A 14797-nucleotide genomic window follows, 5' to 3' on the forward strand; every position below is an offset into this window, starting at 1 on the left:
ACGAGCAGGGACGGGGACGAGCAGAGGCCGAGGGCGGGGGCGGGGACGAGCAGAGGCCGAGGGCGGGGACGAGCAGAGGCCGAGGGCGGGGACGAGCAGAGGCCGAGGGCGGGGACGAGCAGAGGCCGAGGGCGGGGACGAGCAGGGGACGGGGACGAGCAGAGGCCGAGGGCGGGGACGAGCAGAGGCCGAGGGCGGGGACGAGCAGAGGCCGAGGGAGGGGCAAACAGGTCGCTGGCAGTGCAGGATAAAGCTCCAGTATATTTGGTGGAGGCCGCGCTGGTGCCGTGACGTCTCCGAGCCGCTGAGGACAACACCCGACTCCCGGCCGCTGCGTCGACGGCTCCTTGTGAGAAGACATGTAAGTTCTTACCCCGGGGCCTCTCAGCAGTCGCCCCCATCCAGTACCGCACATTTTATTGATCTCTTTCTCCCACTCCCCGGCGCAATCCCAGGCTTGTGCTGAAGCAAGGCCGCGGGCGGGGGATTGTAGAACCGGGCCGCCGGTCACTCTCTCAGTGAATGTTCATTTATTAAAGAAAACTCCCCACCTTCAGTTGGTAGCAGAGTATTATGAGAAATTGTTCCAAATGCTGGAGTTTGTCGGAAACTTGTTGCAGTCTTTGCTGTCAGTGTCTCTGAGGTTCAACAAGTTGAAGTTGCCTTCCTTGAGGCCTGGTTTTGAAGGGAGAGATACATTATTGTACTTTTCGTAATTCAAAGTTGCTGACTATTTTGGAATATATCAAGCTTGCTTTTCCCAGAAGATTTATTGGCTGCTGTTTTCAATCATAGATAATGAAAATGCAACAAGTAGTGTTAACCCTTACTGAAAACTGAAAGATTAGTAGTTATCTAATCATGCTTTTTTTTTATTTAATGGAAAATTGTCGTGTTTCTTCTTTATTGTTTTGGGTTTGGTCCAAGCGCAAAGTTCCTCGGAAATTTAGTGAATCACCTGACCTATTCAAGACGGGGTGTACAAATTGAGGAATGCTCCGATGCAAAACCCATTTAAACTATAATGAATGCCGTGTTGGCAAAATGTCGGAGAATAATGTTATATAAATTCAGATTCATCTGATTAAAGCTCTCGTGGCATTTTTCTATTCATATATTTAGTGATGGCTCCTGACCACATGTTTGAAGGAATGGTTTTATTAATATGTGGTTGGATATGTCAAGGTGTACTTCCCAATTCTTAAAGCTAATGCTTCATATTGTTTGTTGTTGACACTACTTCCAAAACTTTGTACTAAATTTGGTTGAGTTCAAATCTCAGCAGATTAAATGAGAATTTAAAACTCGATTAGTGTAAAAACGTTGTCAAAAAGTCAATAGATTAATTGTCATTGTCATAAGTGAATATGCCTTGTTGCTGAACAGTTAGGAAAATTGACTACTTTGGCTTGTATTGAAATTAGTGGCATGGTAGTTGATTAATAGGTCTCCAAACTGGCCCAAAATGCAATTTGTGGCATTTGGGCTTGGACAGTGACTGTAGGTCTTGCCAGTGAAACTGTGTCGTGTGTCAAAAGTTGATCAAAATTAGATTACATGTAGCTCTGAGGAGTTGATTTGTTAGACATTCCCAGCTGGGCTTGACTATTTTCAGATTGGCATTGGCATTCCTTAGATTTGGATTGCTCTTTCTAAGGGAATATTTAATGTCAATTTTGATTTGCAACTCGTTGGTGATTTGCATCTATTAACTGAGCCATCTGGCAGCATAATTCAGAACAGTGACTATAGGGCATGAATTAAATTGACAGTCTTGAAGAGTCCTCGCCCAAAATGCAGTCTGCCCATTTCCCTCCACAGATGCTGAGTTCCTCTGGTAGTTTTTTTGCTTGTGATTCCAGCATCTACAGTCTCTTATATCCTCTTAAATAGTGTTGTTGGGAAGCTAAGTAAAGATAGTGCCAATTGATACTTACAATGATCATCATGGGATTTCCCAGAATTTGCTCCAATGTTAAGATTGCATTAAACAAATGTGGCAGTATGCATGCTGGTCATAATCAATTTCTGTTCCCACCTCTCAATTCCTCTGTGCCTTCTCCCATTTTGGTGAAATATATACTTAGTCATTGACCATTTTTTTTTCTCTCCAATAGTTATTTATCTCTATTTGAATTTGTTGAATCAAATTAATCAAATCCAAAAAAAATTAATCGGGGCTTTTGAAGGTCTTGCATAAAACATCTTGGAGTGCCGATAAAAGAAGGCTCTGTTAACTTATCCTTTCAAATGTTCATTGAAACTGTGGTACCTAGTTTTTTTTAATCCAATAAATATCTGGGGTTGCATGCCATCCACCCTCTGGGACTAAGAGAGTGATTGTAAAATCGTGTAGAATTGACGTCAGCGCATGCAATGTTGATTGGGGTGTGGTTAGTTGATTCATTGGTCCCAGTATTTGAATCTTTTTTTTCCTCAAACAGCAATGTTAAGAGCTTCACAAGAGCATCATCAAGCAGTGCAAGGCCTGACACTGATGAGGGGAGATGGGATAGTTAATTATATTTGCTTAATTATGTTATGGGATGAGACGAATTGCGAGTTTTAGAGATGAGAACTTTAGAACATGAAAGCAAAGCTGCCAGTGAGTGGAATAAAAAGGATGAAAAAGAGGGTATAGCTGGTTTTGTGCTGTCAAGGCTCTAAACTTTAGAACTGAGCCTGAACAATCTATTAGTCACTAGTCCCGAGAACCTGCCTCAGTTTGACACTGAGCACTTTACATGGAATGTTTTATATAAAGTTGTCTTTGTTGTTTCTTGAGCAGCTGACTTCCATGATCTAACTGCTTGTTTCAGATTATTATTGTGGCCCTTCTGAGTTTGAGGAAAATGTTTTTTCCTGTGAAGACAGCATACATGTTAGTTTTTCCGAAATGGATTTGAAGCCCCTAGATCTCAACATCAGTCTGTATACTGGGGGCTTGCTCTTGGGCTGATTGTTAGTATGTCTGTAGCTTTAATTGTTTCTAGCTTGTCTGAGGTTATTTTTCCTACTTTTACTTCCCCAGTTATAAATATATTGCAAAGTGCTGCAGTGAGTACAGACTAATCGATTTACAAATTGATGAATTATTGGTTGAGAATTCCCAAATACTTGGGTTGCTTGTGGTGGCGTAAAGAGAGTATGAGAGGGAGAGAGAGAGGCCAGTTGTCTTTTGACCCATTAGTAGTTCTCATTTTGAGATGCAACTCAGCTATTTGGTGTATATTTCTGCCAGAATTCTTATCGTCTTATCCAATTATCATTGTCTGGACTAGAATTTTTATAATGTTGCTTTCTTGGGACTGATGCTATCATGCAATAGCATAGCTGCTTGTACGTTGCGTTCCAGCATGTAAATATGGAAGATTCCAAAGCCCTGTATTAGTTTAATTTTGGAATTTAAGCACCCCGCCCTCTCAACCACTGTAAGCATTGTAACAATTTTCTTTTGGTTGGGACAAAACATTTTCATCAATGCGTTCTAATTTCATGCCCTTTTACAACTCCAGGATTTCAGAACGCCTACTTTCACAATGATAGTCACACATCAGGTACTTAGTAACATGAAGCAAATTTATGTGGAAATTCTCCCCCCAAAAAAACTGCAGTAATGTGATATGAACATAAATCTTTTTCTGGTAATTATGGCAAAGCATAAATAGATCTTGGAGCACCGGAAGAGTTTTCTTGACTTTTGCAATGTATTATGGGGGATCTAATCAAGCTGATGATGGTGACTTGTCTGAAAGAAAATCTCGCTTCTTCTTCCTCCACCTCCACTATCCCCACCCTGCTGGAACCACAATATGGATTTTCCCGTCTGATCTTAAGGACAGTTTTATCTATGACTTCTAGTTTTCACATTGATTCGTCAGCCATGGTAATTTTTTGCTTACACTTGGGTAGTTTTGGAATAAGTTTCAGCTAGACCTGGGCTTTGTGCTACAATTTGTGTAAACAGCTTGTGGTGGGGAGTGAAAAATGAACAATGGTGGGGAGTGAAATACAAGAAGTCGTTTGGTTTATATCTTTCACCAGCAAGGAAGTGCTGACTAGGAAGCATTGGAAGCATTCTCTTGCTTGGGAAAATCTTTCTCACGCAGGCATAAGTACCTCTTGCTCACTTTGAACTCATTGGGTTTTTTTTAATGCTGTGTGTTCCTTTTTAATACAGAGACATTAGAGCAACATACTGTATTCAGGCATTGGGTGAGATTTTATTCTGCTTGCCTTTCACATTGTAACATACCCTGTAAATCTTCTGCATTTAATTTCATTTTGAACTGCACTCATCTTTTATTATGAGGCACTCAGAAACATCAAAGTTGGAAAAAGATACAAAACCAGTTTGAATTATTCATTCATAGGTGTCATGGTAGTTTGTCACTTTTCTCCATTCTTCGAATCTTGGCTGTCATATGGAGGAAGATTGCTGCTCAGTTCACTGAAGAATGTTCTCGGCCTGAAACATCACCCATTCCTTCTCTCTAGATATGCTGTCTGTCGCTCTAAGTTACTCCAGCATATTGTGTCGATCTTCGGTGTAAACCAGCGCCTGCAGTTCCTTCCTACACAGTTCACTGAATGATTTAAATTAGAAGCTCCTGGTCTGTTGGTCTTTGTTTTTAGTAATGAGTCCCCCAATGACAAGGCTTGATTACAGACAGCAACAATTACACATTGCTTTGAGATGGTATTTCTCTGAAGAGGCCTGTGAGCTTTGGGTAAACACTGGCTGCAGGATAGTGATGGCAATTGTTGCCTCTAGGTATGCACTAGAGAGTGTCGTTTGATTTTGCATGTTTTTTCTCCATATAAATTAAATTTGTCTTTCACTTGAGCATCTTTCTTTGGATATTAAACTAATGTAAATAATTTGACATCTTTCACTTGGTCTGTTGTCCATGCAGATGTGAGAGCAGGAGATGTTGGAGACTGACTCCAAAAGCAGCATTGCAAACGGATGAGGAGCTTCATTGTTTCTGGATTCCAACCTAACAAATGTCAATTCCTTCACTGTGTACATCAGTAAACCCCTTCATAACTTTTTTCCAATGATCTCACAGTTGTTGCATAAAAATTGATTAAAGCTTTTAACCGGTTAATTCAATCCTGAGCTTTTTGTCGAATGTGATGCGCTTAAATTTGTGTGCACTGAAAAGCAGCAATCGCAACTTTCCATCTCTCTGCTCCAATCTTTAATGTATGCTCTTCATTAATTTGAAGACAAGATGAACTTATCCACTGAACTAATAGTGTTACTAGCATGTGTGTGTAGATGCATTAATTGGGAAACACTTTCATAAGTGATAGAGTAGAATTTGGCCATTTGGCCCATCAATGCCATTCAATCATTGCTGATCTATCTCTCCTTCCTGGCCTCATTCTCCTACCTTCTTCCCCCCCCGTACTAATGAAGAATCTATCTCTGCAGTAAAAATATCTATTGACTGCCTCCTGTGGCAATGAATTCCACAGATTTACCACTCTGACTAAATAAATTCCCCCTCATCTCCTTCCTAAAAGAACTTCCTTCAATTCTGAGGCAATAACCTCTGGTCCATGACTCTTCCACTAGTGGAAACATCCTTTCCACATCCACTCTATCCAGGCCTTTCACTATTTGTTTAGTTTCAATGAGGTCTCCCCTCATCCTTCTAAACACCAGTGCCATCAAACGCTCATTGTTCATTTTTCATTATTGTCTCCCATCAACGTGACCTCTTTTGTCCTGGTTTTTACTCACAGGCTGGTAGCTTAAGAAATTATTCTGCTCAGCTCTTCCCCCTGTGGGTAAGGATTTGTTTTTTTTTTAATTCAAAATGTCATAAGCCTTTTGTGGGCGTGTTCACCACATTATATCCTGTGGGTACCAGGTAATACATAGGTTGACATGTTGGCATTTTTTTCAGTCTGCACTTGAGACGATATTTGATAAAGGTAGGATTCTGTGTACATTTGCCCGATGCGGCTAAATGCAATGGTGTCTGATTCACCTATAGTTAATTGTGAGGCAACATTTGTTCAGTTGAATGGTTAAGTACAAGGAATTGTGGATATATGACTAGATTTGTTTTGAGCTAAGCGTTAGTGGAATGCATGATTGGATCAGAAAGCTGTATGTCTGGAAATGGGAAGAGATGGATGCAGTGGAGTTAAGTTCACTGTGTATACCGCCTCAGACTTGTTAGGTTAAATGTGCTGTAAGTTGCAGGCAAAGCTTTAATACATTTTAAGTTAGTTCAAAATTAACTTAGCAATATGCTATGGGTGAAATCTCTATCACTATACATTGAATAAGAGAAGTTGGTGTTAAAATTCATTCAGTCCCATCTTGGTTTAATAATGGAACTTCATTGGTTGGGGCTAGGTTGAACTTGGCTTTTTCTTCTAACATTCAATCTTCAATCTATCCACTCAAGTGCATTCAGTCTGTTTGCCAGCGATCTCTTACACTAGCTGATATTACTTGGCACTAAATGCATGGAGTTAGGGAACAGAAATAGCTAATTAAACTATTGAAATGTTCCACCTGTGACTCTTCTAATTGTCTGGTATGTGTGCTCAAGACCGACAGAGAGAGGAGCACAAAACAAACAGTTGTGGCCCAGAGTTTGTGGTTAACAGCAAAGCGTGAATGATTACCACAGACTTCCTCGTGTGTAGTGATCTGTGCCAAGCACTTCCCTTTTGACCATCTGTTGCTGTCAACTGTCTGGGGATCCTTGGTATTTAATAGCTGGCTCTGCAACTCTTTACTTTATAAAAAACATAAAATAAAAAAAATTCTGCCTTAATGGCTGTAACGATATGAAGGTAGACCAACTAAATGTTAGCCATTATTTTTCAAAGAAGTTGCATGTTTATTTTGCTATGTATTTATTGCTCTACTTAATTTAAAAAATTGCATTTTGAGTGCCCCAATGCAAGATGTTCAAGATGTTTGGAGTGTAATGGAGTATTGGCAACCAGTATCATAGCCACAAATCACGCATCCAAAAAATTGGACTATGTGGCCATGACGTCAGGACCATTTAAGGTTAGGATGCCTCTGCTTCTCACTGATTTCTATATTTGTTGTACACTGAGAAATCTACTGTTAAACTGAATATACTCAATGTAGCATTATTGCAGCTGAGGCACTAAACTAATTCCCTGAACAATCCCAGTGCAGTCTGAATGGGATTTTTCCTGGGATCGTAGCCACGTTTATTCGTTACCTGCTTTTCTCCCAGGTTGAAATCAAGATAACACTTATTTTAGTGGCTTACAGCATCATATCACTTGATCCACTTAATAATAATCGTCCCACCCAACCCAAATCACCCTCTCCTGGCACTTTCTCTTGCAACCGCAGGAAACGCTACACTTGTCGCTTTACCTCCCCTCTTGACTCCATTCAAGGACATAAGCAGCCTTTCCAGATGCAGAGGTTCACCTGCAACTACTCCAACCTCATCTATTGCATTCGCTGCTCTAGGTGTCAGCTACTCTACATCAGTGAGACCAAACGTAGGCTTGGCGATCGCTTCGCCCAACACCTCCACTCGGTTCACATAAACCTACCTGATGCGATAAACCTACCCGGTGGCACAACGCCCCCTCCCATTCCGAATCTGACCTTTCTGTCCAGGGCCTCCTCCATGGCCAGAGTGAGGACCGCCATAAATTGAAGGAGCAGCACCTCATATTTCGTTTGGGCAGTTTACACCCCAGCGGTATGAACATTGACTTCTCTAATTTCAGGTAGTCCCTGCTTTCACCTCCCCTTCTCAGCTCTCCCTCAGTCCACTCTCTCCGCCTCTTCCTTTCTTCTAAGTCTGGAGTTAAACACCCTGGTTTAGCTACACAGCCCCTGGTTGGCCTGTTTTTATTTAAATATTGTCTGGCAGCTGTGTTTCTGGCCATTCGGTTTATGATCATTTCTCTGGTGTGGAACCCTGACGTAACCTGAGAAGAACGTGCTCCAGATAACCTCTCCCTCTAGTGATGCAACATTGAATTGCAATCATATGAAATTGTTTCCTGTATGTCACCACAAGGTGCTGCGATTCAAACTGAAATTCTCAATGTTCAGTGTGCCAGACCAAACTCTTTACAGTGTTGTATAAATGGAGCACCTTATGGTACTTCTATACTGTTTTAATGGAACTAATGATCCTTGTAACTAGTGATGCACAGATTCCAGAGATAAACATTCTTGTTGAAATTAACATTCTCCATGGATATTTATTGTCATAGATGCAATTAAACATTACACAGAGAAATTAATTTTGCTTATAATACCGGTGACACCCCGTGTGGTGAAATTTTATCGCATTCCCACGTGTTCATTCCACTGGAACGTCTCCCGATCCCCTCCGTTGCCCACGGCCGGCTCGGCCTGCAAACTGTTGTCCCTCTTCTTCTGGCCAGCCATCTTGTGGTCTGGGGGCAACCTCCTGCAGCTGACCTAGAGGCGCTGGATTCCTTGTTCATGTCTTGTGGACTAAGTTCAGTATTATTTCGTAGGTGGCCTTTCTTCATGTTGACAAATGTGCAGAGTGTATGCTTGTGTGGGTCAATGTTGCTGAGCCATTGCTCTGTAGGCTAACTGTAGTATAACAGATCGATAGAAGAAATGAACTTGACCCCCCAATCTCAACATTTATAATTGAAACTAAAATGGTAGGCATTTGTGATCTGAAGGACTATGCTGTTGCTTCTATTGCAGGTCTGCACCATGTCCCCCAGACACTCCGCCAACTGCTCCAGGACCCTATGGCAGCAACAGGAAATTGCAGCAGACCCAGGCACAAGTGGATGAGGTAAGAACCATGTCTCAATGCACAGATATGTTTAATGGTTGGAATATAGAAGTCTACAGAAGACTATTTTCATCCACTAAGCACTCGAGCTAGAGAAGAGCCCCAAAATTTGTACTTTTGAAATCAAGTCTGCTTTACGATGAATGAACGCTTAAGAGTCACAAACCAAAGATGATTGTCATCTCCTTTGGTTAGTAAACCTGAAATGCTCAGTGATTGCAAACCAAGTTTACTTTCAAAAGTGCAAATTTGTCCTGAAATAAATAAATGTTGGGAACTTGTGAAACCTGGTTTGATGTTGACTGCTCAACATTCTCATAGTCATAAAGGATACAGGCTGATCACCCTTGTGCTACCTAAAACAGTTATTCATTTGGGTCGTGCTACAGTTTATTTGATTGAGCAGATCTTTAATGTCGATCTGCCTTTGGCTGTTTTAGACAAAAGATTTGATTTCCATCTTCAAGTGAACCAGGCTGCTGGTGCTCCTGGAGCTGACCTTGTTGACCAGCGATGGTCAAGAATCACTTGCAGGTTGCACAGGACTTGTGGTGACCTACAGTGGAACCTGGTATCTATTGCATATATTTAAGCACCATGCTGCAGCAGCAGCAGCTGCTGAATTAGGGCTATCCCTTGTCCACTTTGTTTCAGTTTTTTTTTTAATGCAGCCTGTGGCATTCAGCCTGCTTAGAGTAGTTGTTCTAGTTCTAAACTTGCTTGTTTACAACTCCAAACTTGAAGGATTTTGTGGAGACTTGGTAGTCATGCATACAGTTTCCAGCAAAGGGGGGTTGGGTTACTAGATTTCACCTTGCATCTTCTGACATTTACTATATCAGAAACTGTCCAAATGACTTCTACCTACAGTTGTACCCATAATAGGTAGAAATTACATTGAACATCATTAGAACCATCTGCTCTGCAGACGCTAATCCAATCATCTAATTTAATTTCTGTTGCTACTTTATTCTTTATTGAAGTATTTCTCCAGACACTCAAGGTGCATGTCCTTCACAACAAGACCAGTAGAACACACTTTCAATAACAAGTTTGAAGTTCCTCCCACCTATCTCGGCTTGATATTAGGTTTGCACAGAACAGAATGACTAGCCCATGTGTTTTTGAGCTATTCACTCTTTCCCCCCCCCACCCCCCTTGCTGATAGCCCTGCTGGGTGTTTCTAATGGGTACATTTGAGACCCTGAAGTAAATCCAGCCCCTTACCTTCTCGGGTTATACATTTCAAGCCATGAAGGTTTTAATCTCTGCACTTTCCCCAAATTCTTGCCAGAGACTCAAAATCAATATCCTTTGGCTACTTGCAGTCATTAGAAACAGTTCTTTGTTTCCACCCTGATTCTTTTGAATAACTGTTTTACTTGACAAAAGGACTGATTAACTACTTGCCTTCATACTCCTCCCACCCCTAATTCCAGAGGAAAATACTCATGGGTTTTCTTCACACTAGGTTGTGCAGCTGTCGAGTTGCTGCCTTACAGCGCCAGAGACCCGGGTTCGATCCTGACTTTGCATGCTGTCTTTGTGGAGTTTGCGCATTCTCCCTGTGACCTCGTGCTCCGGTTTCCTCCCACATTGTATTGTATTCAATTTATTGTCATTATATCATATTAGAGACAACAAAATGAATTTTCCTTAGTCAAGTAACATAAAAATAAATAATAAATAATCCCAAAGACATGTGGGTTTGTAGGTTAAATGGTTCGGTAAATTGCCCCCTCGCGATAGAACTTGTGCTTGGGTGAATGTTGGTTGGTGTGGACCAAAGGGCCTGTTTCCCTGCTGTGTCTCTCAACTAAACTACACTCTTGCATCTCTGCTACAGTTCAGATAAAAAAATTCCGGGCGCCTTTTACTTCCTATTCATCGTCAAGACTTTTCCTGTACACTCCGTTCTATTTTGCCACCTTCAGGTTGTGGATATCATGAGAGTGAATGTAGACAGAGTTCTTGAACGAGACCAGAAGCTGACAGAGCTGGATGACCGGGCTGATGCACTGCAAGCAGGGGCGTCGCAGTTTGAGACCAGTGCTGCAAAACTAAAACGCAAATATTGGTGGAAGAACTGTAAGGTAAGATCGTGATTTATTACTTGGCAGTTAGCTTCAGCCATCGTTCCTGATCAGGAATATTTATAACAAAAATAAATCGGTTGCTTAAGTGCTTTTCGTAAACTTTTTTATCACATGTTTCTGTATGGAAGTATCCTGACTTGCAATTGAGTCTCATTTGAACATGCAGGCTGGAAGTGACTGAAGTGACTGTTCAAGATGAGTCAATTTGATTGAGTCTAGTTCCTTAAACTGCTGGCATAAGTTATTCTTGTGGTGAGCTGGCCACATTCTTCCTGGGCTTTTTATGCAATGAGCAGATGTGGAGCTGTCAAAACACATCCTCTGGGTAATGAAAAGAAGGCTCCCCCGCTGAAAGTTGGAATGAGTGATATTTGCTACATCAGATTGGAACGCTGCATATCCAAAATTAATGTTTTTTTGTTATCGCTGCATCTGCAGAAGTGGCATTTCCTGCATTGAAATATAATATTCAGGCTTTTATTCCAACAGATGTGGGCAATCTTAATAGCGGTCATCCTGATCATCATAATTATCATAGTTGGTGAGTATTCCTTCTTGCTTTACTTTCCTTTCCATCTTCTGCACCTGTCTCCAATTCTTAATCTGCCCCTTGAGTACTAATCCAATAACCTCTGTTTATGGAAACTCAATTCAGAAGATGGTGAAAGTACTTGTGATGGATGCTCAGACTGTCAGGACAAATTTGCCAATGTACAAGTTCCTACCACCTCGACTCTCGGTCCATGCCGCAGGTGTGGTTCATTTAACCAAGCCGCTTGCTGGTGACCTCTGAGCTTGTGTCAAATTGGAGCTGTTTAGGAACCCTCAGTAAATGCTGCCGGCAAAACTTGTCTCATTCCAGCAAAGAACTACTGGGTTTAGATTGGAGACTACTATGTACTTGTACCGCAAAAGTGGCCAGATTGTGACGCTTTGGTCACTTGTGTGACTTGGTTTCCTGCTGTTAAAGCTGCCTTTTGTTATAACTTCCACAACAAACATGCAATCACTGTAGTCCACAATGTGAGTAATCGCGTGGCTGATCTATTCTTTGCTTTCTTTGCAGTTTGGCAGACCTCGTAAGACTGACCAAATTCTTGCCTGTTGGAAATTGGAGGTGGACTTTAAGATTTCAGCTCTACATCTACTGTTTTTAAAATAGTTCATTTTTGTCTCGGCTTAACATGATTAAACATTGGAGGGAATTATTGAGTATAATCAGGAGTTTAGAATGTTGTAAATTAAGTATTGATCTTGTCACCTGAAACGTGTCCATCACACACTGAACTTCAGCGGCATAGTTTCTCAATCTGTTAATTGATAATAGCACCATCTTCTTGGACTTGGATGGGACCAAATTTCTTTGGGCAACTTCAAGTCTTAATGCTTTAATCTAGTGCCTCGTTATCCTGGCCTGAAGTTACCTCAAGAATCAACTCCTGATCACGGCCAAACTTCAACGTAATTGTCTGTATTTGTCTTGCTGAACTTTTTTTTTTTTCTTTCCCCCCCCCCCCCCCCCCTCCCCCACTTCCAAGTAATGCCCTAACTCAAATTTTTTATTTGAGTAAACGGTTCATCAAGTTGAGGGTTATTAGATGAAGTCAGATTGTGTCATGCCAACATTTGAATTGGCTTCTGCTCGAGTAATGATTGAGCAAAGGATCATGAGTGCTAAATGGAGACATGGTTTCTCTGTACCTCAAACCTTGAAGAATACGCTGGACAAGGGGTGCACGTGATTACCTCAGTCTGATTGCACAGAATACACAGCTTGCCACCAATTATAGTGTTGCCTGCTGCATCTGTGTTATTGTAGAAAGGGAGGATTCTTCACCAAAATGGTATTTCCTTGTCTAGATGTTTTATAACTCTCCATTGAAGCAGAGTGGCCTGTATATGAAGACCTTTGCCCTATTCCTGTTTCATTTGACACTTGAGCATTATTAGTTTAGAACTCTCCTTTTCCAGATGGGTTCTTTTAAAAGGTTGAATGAACTATTTGCCAACTCTTATCTCGTGGAGATTTGTTTGGATTTCACGCTGTACCTCCAAATTGCTGGATTAGAGGAGAATGGAAGATCTACACCACTAATTAGTGATGGGTGTGGTCTAGTTAAAATCCATCCTTCCAATCTCAACAGGAAAATTCAAAGACTCCTTAAATTTGCAGTGCTAGGTTTTAGCAACCATGTTTTTTTAAGATATGCCAGTTGCCTGATTTACCTTGAGAGCTTTTCTATAAAATAGCCAAGAACCGTTTGATTATCTTGTGCCTTAACTGGTCTTCATCCTGGTTTGATGTTGTGATTTACTGGATCGCCACTGGAAATCTGTGCCTTTCTAACTTGAAATAGACTTTCTTGAACCATGTACAAAGCTTGCTACGTGACAAGGTAGTGTTTTTGGTACAGTTTACTCCGAGCACAAAGGGGAGAAATGTTTGGTCATGTACACTATGTGGTTACTACAGAAGTAGATTTGGCTCTAGACTTTGCTAAATATCTTTTTCCACTATAAGCCCTTAAATTAATTACTGCATCGTTGACGTGGGTTCACAAATCCGTATTCTTTCTGCACAAGTTTTCGTTTTTAAATCCTTGTTGACCTTGTCCTAAAGTCCTTGACATCTAATCGATCTTGAAGTGCGAACTCCTGCACATCTTGATGGCTACACCAAACAGCAAATGAGCTGCACTGTAGACCTGTGTGCCAGTTGGGTCGGTTCACTGCACTTGCCATTCAATTTCGTAGTGATAGTTTTGGTTAAAATTTGTCCAGCACTTGCCTTTGCATTGCACTTTGGGACACTGAACAGTACATTAGTGATGGGGATTCAGCTTGCGACTGCAGTTTTAGTGACCTGAGTGACAGTTTTTATGCTTTGTGAGATGCTCCTTCATTTTGCATCTTTCCATATAAAGGGTCAGGCAGAACTGATAACTTGCCTTTACCAACTCTGCTGCTGAACTGCAGAATTGACCCAAAGTGTGTGCAATGTGGATGAATTGATTCTTGATGATTGTTTGTTACAATTTAGGCTTTGGTTTAAAATCAGAATTTGAATGAACCATCACCTCGGGTTCAATATTGGTCTGCCAATTTTTTTTTTTTTTCTAACTTTTTAATGGAATTCACTTAATCAGCAGTTGGGATTTGTAAATTGAGATGATAATTGTAAACTTGAGCAGGTGCCTTAATGGCTTCAGCCAGCAAGTTTGATGTTTTATTGAGCTTGGTTCTTGTTGCCTTGTGCAGTAGTTACTGCCACTGGGACTTGATCCCAACCGTTACCAAAACCCAAACAAGTGCCTCTTGCCGAGAGTGCCCCACTTAATTACACTATTACAAAGCTTGTCCAGGGTAGCAATGTGGCTAGGCCTGTTCAATTGCATTTTACGACATGAAAAATTTAATAAAATATTTCACAATCTGAAGGCTTGTCGTTCATGAGGTTGCGTGCACACTACACTGGGTTTGAAATGCTGGAGGAAGAAAATGCAAGGAAATTTCATTTTAAATGAGCAGTCATCTGGTGTCAGGATTAAGAAACTAGTTGTCTTTCTCCAGAACAAGGCTGGCATTTATTGCATCACAAACCCAATGCCCTGAAGGTGTTGGTCGTGTAACGCAAGTGATCTTGTTGAAGTGTTGCCCCAGTGGTGGTTTTGCAGATCATAACCATATAACCATGAAAGAAGCCGGGATGGTTCTCTCCTTTCTGAATTTTCCCTCCTGCTTCTGGGCAATGAGAAATGCCAATATTGAACAGAAGGAAAATTATAGACTGGCAGTATGGATATGGGTGGATTTTGTAAACATGGCGAGATGTTGCAGGAGATGGGTCATATGATATTTACTAATATCTACCAACACTATGTGAATGAT

General features: G+C 41.2%; 1 protein-coding gene across 1 annotated transcript; it reads left to right on the forward strand.

Annotated features, from left to right (window-relative positions):
• Positions 1-202: 202 nt before the first annotated feature.
• On the forward strand, positions 203-14346 carry vamp3 (vesicle-associated membrane protein 3 (cellubrevin)). Its single transcript, XM_055659361.1, has 5 exons — positions 203-361; positions 8720-8813; positions 10748-10906; positions 11399-11450; positions 11976-14346. Coding segments are annotated over exons 1-5 (324 nt in total). The 5' UTR covers positions 203-359; the 3' UTR covers positions 11993-14346.
• Positions 14347-14797: the final 451 nt, after the last annotated feature.

The sequence above is a fragment of the Leucoraja erinacea genome, chromosome 30 (genome assembly GCF_028641065.1).
Source record: "Leucoraja erinacea ecotype New England chromosome 30, Leri_hhj_1, whole genome shotgun sequence".
Classification (NCBI taxonomy): Eukaryota; Metazoa; Chordata; class Chondrichthyes; order Rajiformes; family Rajidae; genus Leucoraja; species Leucoraja erinaceus.

Bases quoted from the DNA above. Each gene is read 5' to 3' on its own strand.
- vamp3 (XM_055659361.1), top strand. The intron at 8,814-10,747 runs GTAAGAACCATG...TGCCACCTTCAG, and splicing joins CCCAGGCACAAGTGGATGAG to GTTGTGGATATCATGAGAGT. The intron at 10,907-11,398 runs GTAAGATCGTGA...TTATTCCAACAG, and splicing joins ATTGGTGGAAGAACTGTAAG to ATGTGGGCAATCTTAATAGC.